Source organism: Xiphophorus hellerii, chromosome 6 (assembly GCF_003331165.1).
Source record: "Xiphophorus hellerii strain 12219 chromosome 6, Xiphophorus_hellerii-4.1, whole genome shotgun sequence".
In the NCBI taxonomy this organism is placed as follows: Eukaryota; Metazoa; Chordata; class Actinopteri; order Cyprinodontiformes; family Poeciliidae; genus Xiphophorus; species Xiphophorus hellerii.
The window spans coordinates 17,684,879-17,707,059 of NC_045677.1; the positions used below are offsets into that span (position 1 = coordinate 17,684,879).

The window sequence follows — 22,181 nt, forward strand, 5'->3', positions numbered from 1 at the left end:
CACTAGTGAATGCACTCCACCACATAGGAAGATGAAGCCGAGCAGTTATTTCTGCATTAAACACATTATTGATTTTGTGAATTTTGCGCTTGCAGATAACTTTATTGCAAGCAAAAGTATTTAGAATTGGGTGAAAATATAAAAAGGCAAACAGTTATAAATGGAAATAACATTAACAGATTTCTTTTCTTGTCCACAGTGGGATCTAGTGTAGATTGGCAGTGGTCAGATCTGCCTTTGAACTGCTTCACAGCTAAGCTGTAGTTAGTGGAAAAACCATGTAACACATTTACAAGGAACCATATAATATCACAAGTACTCTCCAGCCAAAAGTCACTGAGTGAAGCCATTATATTCTGTAAAGCAGTGAAAACACAAACACCTAAATCTGAGATTCAGGAAGACAGAAATGTAGAAGATTATGTGACAGAGATAAACATTTGCAAACATTTTTCAAATCTTTGTAATTTTATAGACAGATATTATGATTCTATTTTTGTGTAATTTTATGATTATCTCAGTGTATGAGGTAGAAAATTCTCACCAAAGTTGACAGATTAAATGTGTCATGAAACAAATCAAAACATATGTAAAACAATAATATAAGACAACAAGGCTTATATTGTCTTATATGCTTAAGTTTTTAAGCATCTGGTTTGTTGAGAACCTTGAACCAATAACTAAAATCATTTCTGGATTCACTGTTGATTCACTTATGACTTGGATAAAATTATTTTTACTGAAATAGTTTTAAAATAGCAGCACAAATAGGGTGGGCGATAGATGTGGAGAGTCGGTTTACTGAATTTCCCAGTTTTGTGTTATTTCTTTCTGAATGATGTCTTGGCTGGCGATCAAAAACTACACAAAAAAAATCTTATTGCAGAAAGTTACACAATACAAAACTTAAAATACTTCATAGAATAAAAGAACCTCAGAAGAAAATCTTAGAGAGGCATTCTCAAAGGCTGCACAAGCATTTAACTTTATTTTGAATTGCTAATTGGGTGTTAGTGTAATGCTTTACTATTCTCAGCGTAGGGCAGTAAGAACTTTAAGTGCAGATGTGAGGATCAGTCTCTCAGATGGTGGCGTGGGGGTGGTGGAGGTGTTTTAGGGAGTGTTTTGGAGTCGGAGCAAGGCAGCAGTTGACTCCAGCTGTTGGGAGTTTGTGTTTGAGTGTTCTCTGGAATATCCAGGCTGGCGGAAGCGAAGGGGCCTCCTCAGCGCTCTGACGTCACGCACAGCTCCAGGGAATTCTTCACATTCCTCTTCCTGGCAGTAGTTAGGTCATTTCCAGAAAGCTGGGGAAAAAACACTGTAGGATTATTTTCTGGAGCTTTTGGGAGTTGGAGAGTGGAGGGAGCCAGAGGGCTGAGATTGAAAACACATGGTGGTTTGAAAGTATCTTTGACTTTAGCGCCTCCCTGTTGCTTCAACATTGCTGTTATAGAGTAATGACTATTCAAAAAACCCTAGACTAAGGAAATCACTCTTTTATGCAATTATGCACTGTAAAATCTGTCAATTACTTTCATGTTTTTATGCATCTGGTTTGTATTTTTTGGGTAAATTAACATCCTAAGTAAAGAAAAATGTTTTTACTTTAACACTGTTTCATAACCAAAAGCAGAAAAGAATCTGCTGTCAAGTTTAAAATATCCAGAAAATGTATTGATCAGTCCAACTTTCTCAGACACTGAACAGATCGAAATGGAAAAAAACAGAGATGAGAGGATCAGCACATCTAGTAAAATTCTTCCTATCAGTTTCCTGTCGCATGGATGGTTAACCTCCCACATAATTCCTGCAGAGTAGGTTGCCTCCTCCCACCTCCCACTCCTTGTTGTGAGTGGGCCGAGCCCCGAGCGGAAATACCTGTGGGGCTTATTCATCGACAAACTGTGACGGCAGCACCCGGGCCACTCCTTAACCCAGCTACCTGTCTGATGATGACAGCTGCCCACTCACCTGTTGACAATGGGGTCACTTCCTGTTGGTTTTGTGCTGGTTCTCATGAACAGCACGTTCTGCTCTGCAAAGATTAAATTCAACCTTTTATGATTACCGATCTTTGCCGAGATGTTGGTCTGATAAGCGTCACATCCCGGGTGTGTTGTAGCATGATTGTTTGCTTTAGGATTTTATGGGAAAAGCAGGTCTATGTAAAGTTTAGCAAAACCTTGGCAGCAGTTAAGGAGTTACCCATCAAATACTTTATGAACCGGAAGTAATTTTATCATGAATAGAACTAATTTCTTATCTTACGTGTTTAATTTAATGACTGAGAACTGTTAAAAAAAATTATTGTGTACAGCACGTAAATATATATATTAATATTTTTTTCTTTCTTTTTTATTCTTATTTTTGTTGCTTTATGATCTCTTGTTTGTGATTTCTATGTGCATATTATGGTAAATGTGCAAAATTATTGTTGCTTTTATCTGTTTTAAGTTTTTAAGCATTACTATTTAAGTTTTTAAGCCTTGCTCTCCATTTTAAATTGTTTCTCCGGTTGGACGGCACACGCCAAAATCACTCAAATTCTGTCCTCTTATTTTAACAGTTGTGTTGACATCGTTTAGATTTTCTTTTCGGTGTTTTTATTGTAATTGTTTTTCTTCACCACTACTTTGAGTAAACTACTACTACTTGGTTTAAAAATATTTTTAACATTATGTCATTTAAATGGTTCTCCATTTTTATCAATAACCTGTACAGTAAAAAAAAGCACTTATTGTTCTATGATCATATGGGAAAATGAGTGTTACAATAACATCAAATGAGTCATCAAAGTGTTTGTTCCAACGGGGTTAAAATACAGCTTGTACAGAATGAGGCAAGCACGTAATATTGTTGGTAGTAATTGTCTTGCTTGAAGGCATAAAGTGCCGCTGATTGTAAAAACACCAAGATCCTCTGGTACTATCTGCTGTGGTTAAGGGTGTGCACTGCAACTATGCAAGTACCTCTTTTTGACAGAGCTAGTTGTTTATTTAGCTGTACTAAAATCTGTTGTTTATTATAATCTAATTGGTTTTTCTTAGTTGTAATCATGAGATTTTTTTCAAATCCTTGGATCTCTGTCTTTAGAAGGTTTTAAAATATTTTAAATTTAACCTGAAATGTACATTGCAGATTCCAAGCTGCCATTATTTATTACACAAAAATAGAAGATAAAATTCAGAAGCATGTCTCTTAATTCAGTAGCTTATATGATGACCACCATTTTAACCTAATAACTGGACAGTGTTGTAGTTGGTAGCACTGCTCCTTTAAAGCAAGAAGTTTGGGGTTCAAATCCTGGACTGAGGATTTTTCTGCATAGAGTTTGCATGTTCTCCCTGCATACTTGGTTCCTCTCCAGTATCTCCAACATTTCTCACATCACCCCATTTTAGCTAACCTTTACCTGTTAGCTTAGCCCTTGCTTTATTCTATGCTTCATCTAGAGCTGGGGTCTCAAACTCCAGTCCTCGAGGGCTGCTGTCCTGCAACCTTTATATGTGCCTGTGCTGCACCACACCTGAATAGAATAATTAAGTGATTAGCAAGGCTCTGGAGAACTGATCTACAAAAGGAGGAGGTAATTACGCCATTTCATTCCAGTTTTTTGTACCTGTGGCACATCTAAAATCTGCAGGACAGCGGCCCTCGAGGACTGGAGTTTGAGACCCCTGATCTAGAGAGTCTGGATTGTTGTTGTTGTTGTAGTTGTTGAGAAACCATTACTTCCTGGAGGAGTGGACTCTGTTGAGGTTTTAAATTTTACACAATCATTAACGTTTGTCTGTGATGTATAAAATGCTCCAGTTCGACACTATGAAGCTTACCGGAAATTGTCTGGGCTGTAAACAACCATCCCCCAGTGCAATGAGAGAAGTTCTGAGCCAAATAAGATGGTTGTTAATGTTAATTCAATATCTGGAAGCGTGGCTAACATGGACTGAACGATTTTCTTCACTTCCTCTGCTGCCATTGATAAAATTGCAGGCAGACTACAATTCTCAATACAATTCAACAGCACAGTGAATCAATATCATCGTTCACAACTTTTATTTTTACCTTGTGAGCAGGAAGGCATATTGCATGTTTTGCATTATGGCGAAACATCTCTGCCTAGGTCCCCATCTCACCAAAGTTTTGTGATTAATTTAAATACAACTTTCCAAACCTAAGTCATGCAAAACTTTCGCCTATATTAACATTTAGCCCTGAGCTACAGGGAGCCAGTGTAAGGTCTTAAGAACTTAGATGATGTGCTCTATCCTCCTGGTTTTAGAAAGAACTTGAGCCGCAGGACTCTGGGTCAGCTGCAATTATCTAATAGATTTTTTAGGTAGACTTGTGAAGACACTGTTGTAGTAATCAATCCAACTAAAGATAAACGCATGGACAGGTTTCTGTAGATCTTGCTGAGACATTGGTCCTTTAATCTTAGAAATGCTCTTCGGATGATAGAATCCCCAATATTCTGTCATCAGCTGCCAGTCAAAGGCTGCTGCCAGCCTTTGACTGCTACTTATTTTCATAAAACCTTGTCTTGAAGCAGAAAGGATGTACTTGGCTCAGTTTTTTGTTTTGGGTTTATCTTTCCTTTATTAATGCTGATATTGCGTAACCTGTTTAATGTTTTGTATTTTTAAGGTTATGTTTAAATAGAGCCTATTGAGAACCTGTCATAGTTGTAGTATATTTTCATTTGTTTAAAAAGGAAAGACTAATGTGTACATCTTTTTACAGTTTAGTTACAACAATGTTGACTTTAAATTGATATAATTTAAGAGCAAATTAATTCTTTACCTCCCTTGGGCAAAAAAATAAATAAAATAAAAAATTCCCACGAGTTGATTCAATTTTTCCCACTCGTCTGCGTGTCTAATTTCTCATCACTTGCCATCAGCATTTGTCTAAAACACGCTGAAACATGCCCTGCAGTTTCAGTCACAAACTGCACTCTTGGCTCTGAGTCAGTGGTAAGCCGTCATCCCACCATTATCCGTGTAACGTGGGAGAAATGTCTGGCCGTTATTCACCTTGTTTGAGCCCCTGTATAAGTGACACTTGGGTGTGGGAATCTTTACCCTGAATGGTAATAACTGACTTGGATCTTAAATTGAAGATTTGCACAAAAATTCTCAATTGACTTGTTTTTTTCGCTTACAACTTTTGACAGTGATGAGTTTTTTTTCATTTTCTAAGAAACAAAGTTGTTTTTTTCCACAGACAGCATCACATTTGAAAAGTTTTTTTTTAACCAGTCTCTCACTGTTAGAAGGTGTCTTTGGTGTTTGCAACGTGTGTTAGAGAAAGTTAAGATATTTGAAGTTGCAGTTGTGAGGAGTGGCACGTAGTAAACAGTCCTGTGGAGGTGGCTGGCAGCTAGTCTGAGTTTGACATTCTCGCTGTCTCAAGCTTTCAGCCCCCCTACATTTATGGAACATTCTTTTCTTTTCACAGATTTTTTTTTCTTCAGACAAGCAATATAACTAAAATAGAATCGTCTTTTTCCTTCTTTTGCTCAACATACTATAGATCTTTAAATTTCTGCTTTGCTTCTTCTCTTAAAATCAATTCTTTCAAACCAATCAATTAGAGAACCTGTAGAGTTGAGGCTTAAAACACAACAGCTGCTACAGTGTGTAGCACAACCACTTAGCACCATTAGAACTATTGAAGTTTGAGTTTGTAGCTGCAGTGTATTTTATTAGGATTTTATGGGATAGAGTTAACACTATGCTGTGCATAATTGCAAAATGGGGGGGGAAAAAACACAGCTTTTTTATTTTAACAACAAATCTGAAGTCTCCTTTCCTCTGACTCTCCTAAAAGTAATCTAGTGCCAGAGAGAGGCTTTAAACCTTTCCTAATCAGTAAGCAGAGTCCACCTGTATGTAGTCTAATTGTAGTTTAAATACAGTAGTTTTTTGAATCCCTCAAAGGTTTGATGGAGAGCGTTAGTGAACAAACCAGCCAGGTCACTGGTAAAGATTTGGAGATGTTAAAGAGAGTACCTCTCAAAAATCACATTTTTGACATTTGATGTATGTAGAATTATTAAATCAATCTACCAAATTCTGAGTATGACAGAACTACAAACTTACCAAGGCATAGCAGTCTGTTGCAAGACATCATATTGAATATTTGGAATAATATTCTCTGGTCACACAAAATCAAACTTAAAAATGTTGGCTTATTTGCAAAACAAAATTTGAGGCAGAGAACTCGCCCTGAACATGTGGTGGTAGTAGCAGCATCATGCAGTAGGGATTCTTTCGTTCAGCAGGGATAGGGAATAGGGAAGCTGGTCAGAGCTGCAGAGGAAATGGATCAGAGGAATATTGAAATAAAAGTCCGATACAAGCTTTGGAAAAACATTGGAACTGGGTCAGGCGATCACTGTCCAGAAGGACAGCAGCTCACAATGAGTGGCCCAGTCAAATCAAGATACAAGTCCAATCGAGAATTTGTGGCAAGCTTTGAAAATTGCTGTTCACTGAGATCTTAAGTTGAATCTAGTAAGCTTAAGCTAATTTTGCAAAGCTCAATGGGTAAGAAAATCATTCTGTAGAAACACAAGACATTCCTCACAAACCTTAAACTGAACTGAGAAGAACTTCTCAAAGGTATTGACTCCAGCTGAGAAGAAATGCAAACATTTTATAGATTTCCATTTCCAGATGTGGCATTTTCCTTCCTTTTAACAAGCATTCTTTTCTTTTTTTTACAATATCCCTATAAAATACTTAGACTTTTCAGTTGCAATATAACAAAATGTGGAAAAGCTCAATACTTTGGCAAGATACTGTATTTTAACAGGTCATTTTCTCTTTACAGGCAAAGTCTGTCTATAGAGGGCCTCATCTGTCCTGTAATCCTGAACACTCACTTCAGCCAGAAAGTGTCATCTGCTTCCAAACCAGATGATATGTCCTTACCAAAGATCTGGCTGTCTGCGGAGAGGCGCTTGCCTTATTTTTTGGGTCAAATTTTTGGACTGCTCGATGAATGCAAGACCAAAAGTGAAGGCAGAGCAAAGCAGGTATGTACATATCGACACTGCCCCGACTGTATTTATAGCTGAAAATTGAGAAGAAACTGAATTATGCTGCTTCAGCTGAGAGAGAAAAATTGAATCGGTCAGAAAAATCAGCACTTAATCACATAACGACATCACTGAAGAACTGCATGCAGAGTACTTTTGCTACAAGCCTTAAGGTTCTTCTCAGGTTCACTTATTGTGCAAAAGAACAAGAATCCAAGAGGCTCACATCGATATTATTTATGAACTCATATTTACAAAATCACAGCTGTACTTTTACAGATTGTGGTTGCTTGCCACAGGGTTCACCGCAGTGTCTTGGAAATAATCCTGAGCGTAAAGAATAATAAATAGTCATGGTGGAGGACTTAGCCCGGTACAATTAGTTATGTTCTCAGTGTGTACTCCAGAAGTGTCACAAGTGATGGATTTGCTCGTACATTTATTTACTTAAAATATTTAAGCAATTACAAGTAAATGGAAAGATTTTTTTTTCCCTGGGAACTGTGTTTTTAACACATCCTCCTCAAAACTCCCTCCTTGTGTGTGATAAAAAATATGCTGTCTGATGCCTTTTAATGGCCTTAATTTGGTCATGGGAGTTACCTTGGGCAAAATAGTTAGCTGAGATGTTAATTACCGATTCAAGTTAAAAACTTCAAAGGTTAATGGGAGTGTAATTACCACTGGTTTATAGCATCATAATAGTTTGCACTGTCATTTACTTCACCTTCCAATAGGTTTTGAATGAAGCAAAAATTGACATGCTTGAACAATAATAATTTTAGTTGCTTGTATCTATTGGCTTTTAGTTATTTTTAAAATTGTTATTTTGCTTCATATTTACACAACCCAAAGATTTTTTTTGTTAAGGTTACACTGGTAAAGCTATAACGTTATGCCATCTTTTTTTATTACTGAAATAAGTCTATAATGTTGTGTTATTTGAGAGGTTGAAACAAAGTAAACTTGATTTTGTGAGTTTCACATTACTTTTGAGGGAGTGGGGGGAATATTGACTTCTATCAGTCAATACCGATCAATAAATTTATCCCCAAAACGCCACACATTTTAGATTTTTTGTTTTGTCAAAATGTTTCTGGTTCTTTTCTCTTACAGGTTGCAGTATCTGATGTTCTCTGCACTTTTGGACCAAGACCCTGTCTCTCTCTCTTGGAGGCCATTGAAGGACTTGGCCAGGCAGGCAATGTGGAGGAGGATGTGGATGTGGTTGTCCAAAGAGTTTACTCCATCCCAATGGCAGACTGTTCCCCTGTGTCCTTTCTCAAACACAGAGCATCCCTTCGGTCCTCCACAGCTCCTCCTCCTGCAGAGAAAGGAAAAAGCCAGGTACTGTTAAACAGCCTGATAATTGGCAGTCCAGGGGGGGCTTTTGGTTTATTACGTGGTGCCAAAAGAAACAGAATAAATTAAATCATGTTCTTCTACTTTGTGTTATTTGCTACAATTGAATTTCTTTCTTTTGTTGGATTTGCATGCTGACTTTTTTCAGAGCCCATATGTTTCTCCTGCGTGACATGATGTGTCTCAGTGGTCGAGCTATTGTTCACAGAGCAGCAGGCCCCACAGAGTGCTCATGCTGTCTCCAGCCATATGGCATTCCTTGACAAAGGACACAAACATTTTTAATTGAATCCAGTCTCTCTGCTATTGTTTCTGGCCAATTCTCAGGAAATACAGCAGTATGTTCATAAACTCTTGTTCACCAATGAGCCAGCATTGAATCAGTATCCATTTGCACTGCACTAAATATCGACTAAATTTAATATATTCAATTCAATCTATCAGACTTTTTTATAGAGCTCTTCTCCTACAGTCAAACCAATCAAAGCCCTATTAGTCTTCTGCATGCTAGAGCCTTAATAACTTAATTCCTCCAACCAAAGTAAATAATAATAATAATAATAATAATAATAAATAGGTTTGACTAAAACCAACAGTACTTTCAACACCTATTCTAAAACACACATGCTGTCATTCCACAATCATCAAAATAAGTAATAATAAAAAGAAGATGGAACACATTTTTCACCTGCAGAGGGAATTGGACAAGGAATATCCTCACATTCTAGTAGATATGGAGGTGTTTTGTGAGGTGGATGGACAGATGTCCTGTCAGGTAGTGAGATGCAGACAGACTTTTACAAAAGGCGACTGTGCCTAGTGGGTAGAGTGGTTGTCTTTTGTAGATTGTTTCTCAAGCTGGTTACCGATCTGTGCATCTTTGCATGAAAGTGAGCGTGTTTGTGAGCTTGAGTCGGTGAATGTGCCTCTCGTATAAAATGCTTTGTGTGGTCAGTATCACTGAAAATGGGCCATTTAATTTCAGTTCATATACCATTTACTGAATGTTGTAATTGCTTTAATAAAAAAAACTTCAACAAAGTAAGTGTGTGCAGAAGTACCTAAAGCGTTGCTACAAAAATGAACTCCGAGTCTCCTGAAAATGCAACCGAAAAAGAGCATGTAACGATTAAAAAGTATTGGACTTAAATATATAGTTTATGGAAGCAGGTAGTTTGAATCTTTTCACCTAGCTCAAGAAATCTGTTTATTTAAATGAAGCTTTCCATCTTTAGGACAAGGACATTTTATGAACTTGTTTCTTGGTTTTGACAGTAGATTTATGAGAATGTAAAAATGCATTTATTTGTACAAACTATGGTTGATTATTCTCTCTTTTCTCTTTTTGGGATCTGAGGAACTGAGATTCTTGTTTACATTGTTACATTGATGTGTTATTCTCTTTATCTCCATTCAGTTCCCTGATACCAGAGAACAGTCAGAGAAACCTAGATGCAACAGCCTAGGTTTTCCATTGTGGTTTTCCCTGAACTGGTTTTGGATTTGAAGAATATTGAGAAAATAGTTTGTAAAATAAATAAATAGAGCTTCATATTTATGTAGTTAAACATAAACTGGAATATTTAGAGAAGCTACAAATGTATTCTACCCTGCTTGTGAAAAGATATTATAATTGTGCATGATTGTAGGAGCTTACTTTATAACAATGCTTGCTTTCTTTTTTTGTAAAGACTAAATAAGTACTGTATATCCTGTGGTTGCATAATAGGGTTGAGCCCCCTTTCTTCAGTGTTCAAACAAATCAAACGGCTTTCATCACCCTTGCAAGTTTGTATTCATTTTTTAACATTTTCACGCAAAAAAGTAAAAAACAAATAAAAAATCTTCACCCAAATGTCCAATTACATACACTTCCTGTAAGTCTTTCTTTTTTAAGGTGTCACCAGATAAGAGCGGATGCAACTTCATCTGTTGTCTTTTATTAGGAAAGGGACAATGATTGTAATCTGAACTCTATTTTCACCGTCTGAGCTACCTTTAACTGAAAGTCTTCAGATCTTCTTACCAGCATGTTTCTAGATTCTAACTGAATCACTTATCGGAAGCACAACGCTTCATGAAAAGGCACCTTTAATAAATTTTTAAAAACCAGCATAACTCTGTCATGTTAAATATCACTTATTACTATGCGATTTGTCACTTATCACAAATAAATCGTCACGGTTATGCTGTCTTCCAAGTTTTTTAAGACACCTTTCCTTTGCTACATTATGGCATGCGCTGAATGAAGACAGCATAATGGGAGGAAATAAGACAGCCTTATTTGCTTTGTTTTACCTTCCAACTAAAAGTTTCTCCAAACTTGCTTCTCAGTCCTCTCGAGGGTGAACTTTTTCTGGTTGGTTGTGCAATGTTTTCCGTCACACGTTTTCCTTTCACTGAACTTTCCATTGTTTACGCTGAGATACAGTAGTCTGTGAACAGGCAACTTATAGATAATCATTAGCTGTAAGACAAAATTACCAAATTCAACTGAAATAAATAAATAAATATATATTATGATATATTGATACCAAAAATTACATTATAAATCAATTCATTAAATCATTTTCTATTATATTTTGATTTATTGAGATGCATTTGTAAGTTGTTTTTAAATCTAAATAACCTTAAATGGTTTTGTTTCCAATCCTCAGCACTTTTCTTCTTCCCCCATGTGACCTTTGGTGCTGCAGCTATATGAAGTTTGAACTGTCATACCTAAACACCAGACTCCTATGAGTCTCTGAAAAGCTATGTAGAGTTTCTGAGTTAGTGATGAATCAGTGTTGGTCATTATGAAATGCCATTTAAAAGGAATTATTTTTAGCTTATTGATACCAGAATAGTTCAGCTTTAAATAGCTTGGAGGATTACTGATACTAGGTTCTAATCATTCATAAGCTTTCTTTTCAGTATAAGTAGCTTGGATGTTTATGTGAGGGACTGCTGTTGTAGTTAATCAATCAGTGAATGAGGCGTTTGAAGCAAATCTCTCAAATATGACCTTCGGTTGCCTGGCCCTCCCACTGGCTTGTTGTTTATGTTCTTTGCTGAGTAATAAAAGTATTGGTTTCTCTAAAAGTAGAGGGGCCCTAAGGGGGGCCATAGTGTGGCGAGGGGAGGAAAGCTCTGGTCAGCTGACAAACTTTACTGACTAAACCAACCACGTTTGTAATGCGACTCTCTCGCCATGCTGCTCCTGTGGCTGGGAAACAAACACCACCCTGTGACCGGAAACGGTGTCTCTGTTTCTCTCTGACTCGTGCAGATTTAGTCAACTCTTGTTAGGAGTGAAAGGTTGAGAGACAGAGGTTAGAGGTGACTGTGTGTCTGTAGGTTAAAGTGTCTGGATGAATCCTGCTTATTGTGACAAATTGAGGGAATGTTCAGAAAAAGCTTTTATATGAAAATTTTGATTGTTTTTCAGAACTACTGTTTTAGTTTTAGTTTTTTTTTGAAAGCCAATAATTCATGGTACTTTTCCAGGACGTGTGCCTGATCTGCATGGTAGTTTACACTGCAACCCACTGGCCTCGTTTTCGGTAAAGACAAGGACACTTTGTACCTCTCATGTTGTGTCCCCAGTGTCTGACTCACTCTCCTGGTCAGCAATTCTTTTTTGATCCTTTTGTGTATGTGTGTGTTTTTAAAAAAAAACTCTGCGTTTAAAACTCCAGGGAGATCTGTACGATAGGAGATGGTAAGTTCCCGTAAATTTTGAAAAGAATAAACAAAAAGATTAACTGTTTGCAGGAAGCAAGAGGAGGCAAGTTGTTGTTTTTTTTTCTTCTTGGTTTAGAGGGAACACAATGTGCTGCAGGGATCCTGTTACAACCATGTTTATCGCTCTGCCTTCCCCGATTGGTGGACAAAACGTAGGACGGAATCCCGCCTGTCCTTCCCCCTCCAATGAGATCTCTCCGCTGTGTTCTCAGTGTGTGGCTCGCTTACTTATACTGTGTTGCCAAGTAATGTGCTTGTGCACTGGCCTTTCATGCGCCCAAAGTGTGACTGTGTGTGTGTGTCTTAAAAGGGGGTATATGTTTGTGAGTGTTTGCTCAGACTCAGTGTCGAACTTCCTGGAAGAAAACTTGAGTTGCCGAGAATTCTGCGATCGCTCACAATAACAAATTCCTGAAAACGGTCAGTGACTGAGTGTACCCAGTGACTGAGGATTTTTTGGGAGTAAAGGGTGATTGATTGAGGAAAAAATAGACAGTAAATGGCACAAAAATGTGCCTTTTAGTTGGGAGGGGGAGTTGTTTATGCCAAATCACCCCTTTTTTTTCCTGCCATGTGTGATATGCTTTCAGATATCAGGCTACAGTTTTCAAGTTTTAACATGCTGCACCAGTAGTGAAAGTGTATATACTTCCTCAACAGACAAAACCTCACCAGCTGTTCTCATATTTTGGGAATCATCAAATATCACTCATTAACCCCTACGCAAATGTATTTTGTCCAGAAAATGTTTGGTTCTCCTGTTGAGCAATAAGCCATGGTGTTGTCCACATTTATTGGCACCCCTGGTAAAGTTTTGTAAAAGTCCCCTATTATTGCCATTAATTTTCACATCACATTTACATTAGTTTTAGTCCCAATTTACAATGGACCCCTGGAATTTGCAGAGGCCAAGGACGAACATCTACCCAATATTTGGCTTATATTTGCAAATATTGATGACCCCCTCTAAAACTGCTTATTATAAAAGTTCAAATAGTAACTTTAATGTACAATATTATGCACAGTATTAGCAGTACTATAGACTTTATTTTTGTTTTTGGGGTACATCCAGTCAGCACCAAGGAAAACAAATGGTGCTTCTGGATTGGGTGGTTTGCAAATGCCAGCCAATAACGTCTCAAGAAGCATTGAGACTAGGTATTTCAGCTTCCCATGCAGCATTTTTTTCAAATAAGAATTTACGAATACTGAATCAGTGATTAGTCAGTTTGATAGTCTACAGGCATGTCTTGAGTACATTAAAGGCTGGATGACACTAAACTTTCTGCTTTTAAATTCTGATAAGACAGAAGTTGTCTTCTTTGGACCAAAGGGAGAGTAGAGGGAGTTAGTGTACATCTTCATCTGGCGGGTGGGTTTGGGGGTTTTTGTGTGTTCACTCTGTTTTCTCAAACGGTGAGTCGGTCATGGCAGATGGCCTCTTGTACTTAGCCAGCTTGTGCTGGAGGTTTCTTCCTATTGAAGGAGAGTTTTATCTCTCCACATTGCTCCATGCATGCTCGGTATGAAGGATTGCTGTAAAGTCAATGACACAATGCAAGAGATTCTCACTTAGTTCTCATCCAGGAGGAGTAAGTGCTGCAAGTCAATGACTTGATGCAATCTCTTTGCAGAGAACCTTTTAAACTAATTTGAATGGAATGGGATTATTGTCTGCATTGATTCTAAAACAATAAAAATTCCTAAATAAGATGTTAATCACATACAAAACACAGATAACGTTCTTTTACTTTTATGGCTGTGAAAGCAGAGGCAGTTGTGCACTATGAAACTTTAAACTGGCATTTATCATTACAAAAGCTAAAACTATCAGATAAAAGAATCTATCTGCAACATCACCATTGGGCCTGTTTCATATTCAGGTTGTCTTCTAAAAGAGAATTGTTTCCTACAGCGGTTTGAGGATTGCAAGTTTTGGTCTGTGGTTGACGAAAGTTTAATCCATTTGTCAGGCAGAATTTGTCTGAAGTCTTTCAGAGATAAATCTGAGAGGAAATAGTTGTTCAACTGCTGCTACTACAAAGCATAGCAGACATGTTAGATCAGATAATCCAGTTTTTTGTTATAGTTGATGCTTTGTTTTCCAGAAAGATGGACACCTAGAATTATCAAATGGTTTCTTGGAATAACAGTGTTGTTTTTTAAAGAAGCAGAAATAGGTGTAAGATGTTGCTTGAATTTTACCATAATCTTCATTGGATTTGCATTTACCTCATTTTCATTGACTTAGTTTGCTTTTGGTGGTCGTTGAGCTTTACCATTAAGCTTTACCTTAATTGTGGTTTCCAAAGCCAGTTTTCCCTGGTTTTTGTTTTGCTAGCATCAGAGCAGAAGAGTTCAACTGCTTGACAGTTAGTTGTTTTTCTTTCGTTTTGTTGTTGTTGTTGTTTTAGTGCAGCAATTAGCAGTGCAACAATGTGACTTCTTTGGAAGTCAGCATTGACGAGATTTGACATAAATCAAAGCATAGGTTTTAAAAAGAATGACTGAAGAGCCAAAGTACAGTTAGATTTGTAGAAATTTGTGAGCCAAATATTCTGCTTTTTTTTTTTCCTTTCTTGTAGATCAGTCAGACTAAAATGCTAAATTTGTTTCAGTTTTAGCTGGTGCTATTTGGTTCCACACTGCAGTGTCAAACGATTCAAACCCTTTGCATAACCTGTTCCCCCTCTTGCCTGTGGTGGCGCTGAACCAAGAACTTCTAAAGAAAACAACATGAAGGCCTCTAAAGAAGACATGAGGGCAACTTCCTGCTTCACAAAATGTAAATAAAAATGGAATAGTATGAGATTTTAGTGGTTGTAGAATTTCTCTTTTGTATTTGGTAAAAGACCATGAACTTTTTCTCCCACTAGTGCTATACTTGCACCTCTGTTTTGGTTGTTTACCCAGAATGCCCTGCCTTGTGGTCCATTTCCAGCTATTCGACAGACCTCCCCTCCACTTGCATCCACATATGTGTTCAAACCGCACTAGAGTTCACTTCAACTGACCAAGACCTAGGTTTTTAGGTGGACCATAGTTAGCTTTTTTTGTTCCTCATCAGTCTTCAGTTGCACATTCACCCAAATGAACCAGACTATCCAGACAAACAAACTGGAGTTGGATTAAAGTGGACTAAACAGTGCTGGTGTGAATGCACCCCCAATGGGGCGTGGTCCAGTCACCAATATCCAGGGATATAATGTTTTTAGAAGTTTTAAAGTTAGTTTTAAAACCCAAGAACTTTCCAGGACCAGAGTTGTCAGTGATTATATAGCATTGAGTAACACAATGCTGCCCCTCCCGCACCTGTTGCTGAGCACTGACGGCTTCTTAATTTTTCCCTTGCTTGAGCTTTTTTTTTTTTCAAGAATTTTTCTGTAAATACCTTAATAGTTGTAATCTTATGGTTTATTCTGGGAAGCTCTTAGACCAACACCTACAGCTCACTTTGCTTATCATCTGTGGTGTTTCCTATATATTAAGTCATTGCAACAGGTTGCGGATGTCTCATTTGGAACTATGAATATACAACTTAGCAGCTGAAAATAATCATAGTTGATTATGGTCAGACTACCAAAAGACATGTCAGGAATGTTATTTTCGTGTCTTCGTCCAGGTCTCTCAAGACAAACACAGACCCCATGTTTAGCAACAGAAAACATTCATAGCTCCAATCAGGTGGTTGAAAACAACCTCAAATATCTCCAGCGTCTGGGTGTGTGGATGCATGCACAGGCTTGGTGGACAGTCCTCCTCCCAAACTTTTTTCTCCCTCCTTCTTTTCCTCCTCCTCCTCTTCTTCTCTGGCCACTGCTTGTCAAACTAGGGTACATGAACTCAAGTGTTTACTCTCGGTTTGTACAGGACTTTGTCTGGGCTTGACTCTCACTGATACTAGAGCTTTTAGCCGTTGAGGCCCAGAGCTTGCCATGAACAGCAGACTGCAGGAATACTCAACTCTTCACTCCCTCATAACTCTGTAGGCCAAAGGTCTGTTCTGTCAGCAGCAGCCTGTCAAACCAGCTACTGACATTAACACACAAATGTCATGACTAAGTATCAACACAGCATTGTTACAGTGACTAAGCACAATGTAACGTTTCGTTACTATAAAAAATGTTTGTATTCACACTGAATCAGGTTTTGATATACCATCATAGATATTCCAGCATGCAGTAGTTTCCTTCGTAGATCAGCTTTATTTGAAAATATTTTATATCCTAACAATTAATAAACTGATGGCCTGCACTGCATTCGCTTGGGAGCTGTCTTTAACACTTGCTTTTCTCAGATACTCCTCAAGAAATATGTTTCCTGTTTTTAAAACCCAGTATGTCATCGTTTTTAGGCTGCAACTCCAAAGCTAGTGTGAAGGCCTTTTGAAACACAAGTATTTTTTGCAGTTTGTAGTTTTGTTACATACATCATACACACAAATAGTTTTTCATTCACTTTAAAGACAAATTTTGCTGTAGTTGGTAAAACATAAGTTCTCCAAAGTTGTATTTAAATTTTTGTATGGCTGGTTAAATGCCTCTTATTATTATCTTATATGATAGGAAAATGATGCATGGTTTTCAAAATTTTTTAACAAAATTCTGAAACCTTCAGGCAATAGGTTGTAAAACCACCTTTTATTACAGTCACAGCTGACTTTTTGAGTATATTTCTACCCATTTCACATACCAAGTTATTTTCTGTTGTTGCTTTATATTTTCAATCTACTCTGACTAACTTTTCTACCTCTGTTGTAGTTCAAGTTTTAGGATGTTCTTTTATTTTCTAAACCTGCTGTTCGCTGTTTCCTCACTGTTTTCTAACAAACTTCTGAGGCCTTCACCGACCCATGACAGTAAATGCAAAACTGGAGAACCTAATTTACAGATGAATTAGTCATACAAAGTTTAATGAGAAATGAGGACTGAAAATATCTGCACACCACACTTTACAGATTCCACCTTCCACCACACAATTGTGCATTTGTTTCTCTAGTCTGTTCAAAATACAATTAAGTCTGTGGTTGTTAAGTAACTCAATTATGAAAAAGTTCAAGGGATTAGAACACCTTTGCAGGGCAAAATGTGGAACAACTGTATGTTAGTTCTGATGTGTTAGCATTGAAGAGAACAAATTTCTAAATGCTTATAAATATTTAAAATGAAAAAGCCTTGTTTATTTCTGTCAGGGAATGTGTTTAACTTTTTTTTTTCTTTGTTCCATTCTTTCTGCTAGGTTATGTGTTCTAGTCCAGGATAGCTTTGGGATTTTCAGCGTTGTCAGACTCCAGCCTCTGTCCAGCAAAGACGAGCTCCACCAGTACTGCCAGATGTGGCAGGGGAGAACCTGTGTGCTTACGGGCGTTAAAGTGGTGCAGCGGGTCACTCGAGAAAGGTGAGAGTCAGCTTTCTCTTGCGTCAGGGTCGTTTTTCACCTGAATTTCGGTTGGGAAAGTTCAACCTATTACCAGCAACAGTTTGCAGTATGACATTTCTGGTAAATGCAAGGTTATCTTTCTCTCTCTTTAGCATTCTAAGGTAACAGCCTCGGGTAAATGCCTGAGTCAAACAGTTACTGATAAAAAGTGATTGGAAGCACCCTCAGAGCCTTAAGCTGTCTTGCTAAGCCATCCGCGAATACATATTCGATCAAATCAATTGTGTTGTGGTATTTATTGAACCTTAGCCCCCACTGTCCTTCTCAAAAACAAAATATGTAAACATGATGTTGGGAGCTTTCTTGAAGCTTGTGATGCTGTCCTGCCGGCAGTTGGGCTGTGTTTACATGTAAAGTGATACCGAGGTTCATGGTCTCTGTTCCTCGTGAGTTTCCAGTCGAGATCCCAGATTAGCAGCAGTTAGTAGAACTGGTGTAGGGGCATCTAGAACTGGCTGAGGTATGTTTACCTCCATGATATTTTCAATGCCTGTCCTGCTCATAATAATTCTGGAGGTCATCTTTGGTCAGAGTGCTAGATGGACTATCTCCAGTATCTTGTGCATTTACTCAAATGGGAAAACAGTCTGGGTTTTTCCACTCATTCGGGTATCCATGTCTGGTAGACCTCTAAGCTTGTCCTAGAGCAAGCTGTCTGTCCTGTAGGCAGAATTATTGGTATTCATTTCATGTAGTCTGTTACTTAATAGGAGTGACAGTGCTTAGTTGTAATATTAAATATAAATCAAAAAGAGTTAGTTGGTTGGCTTAGAAGTAAAAATAATTTCCCTTCTGCTTACAGTAGGAAACAAAAAAAGCAAAACACCTAAAACTTTTAGGCATAATTCTCTTCCACAGAAGCATATAAAGTAAAATTGTTTTTGTCAGTAGGATATACTTTGCACATATACTTCTTTTAATGACTCTGATGTGTTATGACAGCTGAGGTGTGAACTGCTGGTTTTACATGATATACAGAAACCCACAGCAGCAATGTGTTAATTTGGCTCCTGGTAAGGAGTTCTGATCATTTAAAAACCACAAGAAAAATATTATAAAAACATTTCCCAAGCGCCTTCCATTTTTTTATTTACAATATTTGCTTTTACAACTTCTGTTGTTTAGCTTTGTTGGAAAAAAATTACATGTTTTTTGGTTTCTACTCTTAATGCATTTCTTTTACCTTAACTGAGGACACCAATGTCCTCATGGACCCATTGACTCACAGGTAAGTGTGGTTAATTAAATTAATCAATTTACTAACCAATTGTCTGGTATGTAATAAATGTGTAAAAATTTGTGCTTTAAGATATGACATATACTGTATATATGTCAAGTGTCATCTTCACTGTGAGAAAATGAAAAAGAAAAGCCTCTAATTTTTGTATTTATAGACAAAAAAGCCTGAATATTCAAAATATCAAATGTGATGAAAGTAAACTAGAAATTGATGTCACCAGAAAACAGAAATTTAATGCACTCTATTTAAAATGTAAGAACAGATACTGCGACATTTCCTTGTAACTTAGAAATGACTGGACATGTGTCAACTCGATATTATTGATGCGTTTTTCGGATTTAAACTTAATTCATGTACTTTTTGACATTATTTTCATAATTAAAAAGAGGTTAAAACAGAATCACATTAAATTGGATTGGCCTTCCACACACTACATGCAAATTAACACATTCAAGTATATCGTTAAACATTCAAACGAGTTTCTAAATGTTTCTAGAAACTCTTATTAAGGGGGGAATGTGACAGACAGCATATCCAACTTTAGAGTGTGCTCAGCTGCTTTAAAATAACTTGTGGTGGCTTTTGTCTTTACTGGCTTCTCATCCGTAGCACCTGGGTGCCGTCTCTTGAGCTGCTCATAATGCAAGTCCCATGTGTCACTGATGCTGTGGTTCGCAACGAAACTTCACTGAACCTACATCTCCTTTTTTCATCACCTAGATTGAAGTTCTTCCTCACTTTAGGCCATTTCATCCTCAATTAGAGGCTTTTCTTTTCTTTGAGAGCTTTGGAAAACCCCATAGACCAGCTCATTTCTAAGGGGAAGCAAGTGCTTTATTCACCATTTTTGTTTTAAAGTTGTTGCCCAAATGAAGCGAACCAATAATTGGAGACAAACATGACTGAAGCAAGCAGAGTGCACACATATCCTACACCTACACAACCCTGTGAACTGCAACCTACTAACAAGCCGTTTACAAAGAAAAACGTTTGTAAATTTTGCTTACGTTAAAGAAAAACTTTAGTTTAATCCACGGAGACACAAATCTCCATCTGATTTCTGTCTGATTTTGCAGTAATCTAGGGAGATTTCTTAATAAATGTGTTCAATGTCACTTTTGTGTCGAGGTAAATTTGCTCTTAAACTTTTCCTGTCCTTTTCATCACGCAACAGTGCAACCTTTCAAAACTCATTGGTAAAAAGCCATGTATTAGCCGCATAGCAGTGTTCAAAACTTGTGGAAAAAAGTAGTGACTTATGGTCCGGAAATTATGGTAGTGTACTTTTTTGTTGCAAAATCAGGGGGCAATGTGACCTTTCCCTTAACTTTTATAGACGTTAACATCAAAGGAAAGTTAACAACATGTGAGTTACTGTGAGCCAAGCTTTAAAAGATGGATAAAGCCACAAATGTTCTGGTGCTTTTCTGCAAAACTGGACAAATTAGCTTTAGTCTTGCTTTTTAGTTGTTGTTTTACACAACATCTTTTGTGTGCACTTCACAGACAAGACATTGCTAGCTAATCTGTCAACTTTAGAGACACTTTTATGGTTGTTTTTTTTTTCATTTTGCATTTTCAGCATAAGCCAGACTCACCTTTCTATGCCAATTTGTGTTTTGTTCTCATGAACTAAAATCTAAGGGATCACACTTTTCAGATTTGGCTCCAAAGGTAAAATTAGATGCAGGTATTTAAAAAAATTTTTTGAAGTTCTTCAAAATAGTTAGCTTCAAGAGTCACAAGGTTTCCAAACAATCTTCTAATTAGCATTTTGGTTTAATGATGTTATGTTTACAAGAAGCTGTTTACTTCATGATACATGTATGACATCTAACAAATGAGAAAAGCTCTGTATGTGCTAATTGAAAATCTGTTAAACAAACTGTGGACTAGAGCTGCACCTTAGATCAGATAAAACAAATGTCCTTTACCCAAAAGAAAACAGAGTCAGGATTAAAACTCAAAGTGTTGAATGAGCGGTGTGAGCCTGTCGTTACCCATCAATGATTTAGCCTCACAGGACTTGACCGTGCTGCAGAACCGGTTCCACACAAAGAAACCTTGTGATTAGAGGTTGACTAGCTGGTTGTTAAACACTGACTGATATGACAGCACCCCTATGGGATGAATGAAGGTAGCAATACCTTGAACTCAACATATTCTTCTCAGAAAATAGTCTGAGTCAGAATGAGGTTGCAACTGTTTTTCCCCTAGATTTTTTAATTGTTACTTCCAAGAGTGGTTTGACGTCAGCTCAGCAGCATCAAAGTATATTGACTATGATGTTCCAGCAGGCTGTTAAAGGAGATTAAGAATGTGCTAACAGGAGCCATAGAGTCACTAATTGCTAATCTGGATATATTAAACTTCTTGTAATCCGTTTTCTAAACACTATTTCTTCACCACAATTATATCATAATTTACATTGGGTGTACTCTCTCAAGTCTCACATGATCTCCTTGTAAAAGGTATTTTGTGTGTGTTTCTGCTCTGCCAGCCCTGGCATGCTCTCTGTTGATTGTAGGTGGTTCAAAAAAACAGGCAGTCTTTACAAATTCATGTTTCAGTGGAAGTGAAACCGGCTGTGAAACCTTTCATCCCCTCACTCAAGTCCCTCATTCGGGAGTTTCTCCTTCTGTCCCCCCTCTTCTGTGCCCCTCCTCACTCTTCCTTCTTATTTTTTTTTGTTTCTTACTTGCAGGCACTCCAGGCTTTTCAGCTTGATAGACAGTCTGTGGCCCCCAGCAACGTCTCTGAAAGATCATGGAAACTCGCTTAGTATGCTAAATGTAAGTTCTCATTATAGTCACAATAGTTTAATCCCCTGAGACGAGACTATTCATTCATCTACCTTTAATGTGCTAATTTAGGATCATTTAATGCATGTGTCCATGAAGACAAAGCAACCAGAATTTTAGAATGTGATCTTTATAGATTTTTTTAATTACTATTGTGAATAAATTTGCACTGATAATTATGTATTTTCCGTTTCTTTAATACTGTATCAAGATTATATTGCCAGTTACTTTATCTTACCTGTCTTTTGAACGACTTTCTCCCCGGCTCAATTTAGTGATTATAGTGTAAAAAACTTAACACACAAAACACACTTGGGGGAAAAAAGAGCAGATGCAAATCTTATAAACTATTGTTTTTATGAACTTTTTTAAATTGTATTTTTTAGTGTCTCCTTCTATAAATGGTGCATTCAAAGACCAATAGAAAAAAGCAGCGGTCCTAAGAGTATGATGGCTCTGCAGTGCCAAGTTTACAGTTCAAACATAAACCAACACAACCCTGACCCACCTCAGTTTGACACTGAGGACTACCAAGAAGAAACAGACTGCGGGGCAAATCAGTGAAAGT

General features: G+C 37.5%; 1 protein-coding gene across 1 annotated transcript in view; it reads left to right on the forward strand.

Annotated features, from left to right (window-relative positions):
- Positions 1–22,181, forward strand: part of spidr (scaffold protein involved in DNA repair) — a 44,371-nt gene that overhangs the window by 11,259 nt on the left and 10,931 nt on the right. Inside the window, exons 9-12 of the mRNA XM_032565827.1 lie at positions 6,838–7,042; positions 8,162–8,387; positions 17,368–17,530; positions 21,517–21,604. Of these exons, the coding sequence (XP_032421718.1) occupies positions 6,838–7,042; positions 8,162–8,387; positions 17,368–17,530; positions 21,517–21,604 (682 nt within the window). The remainder of the gene's footprint in view (positions 1–6,837; positions 7,043–8,161; positions 8,388–17,367; positions 17,531–21,516; positions 21,605–22,181) is intronic.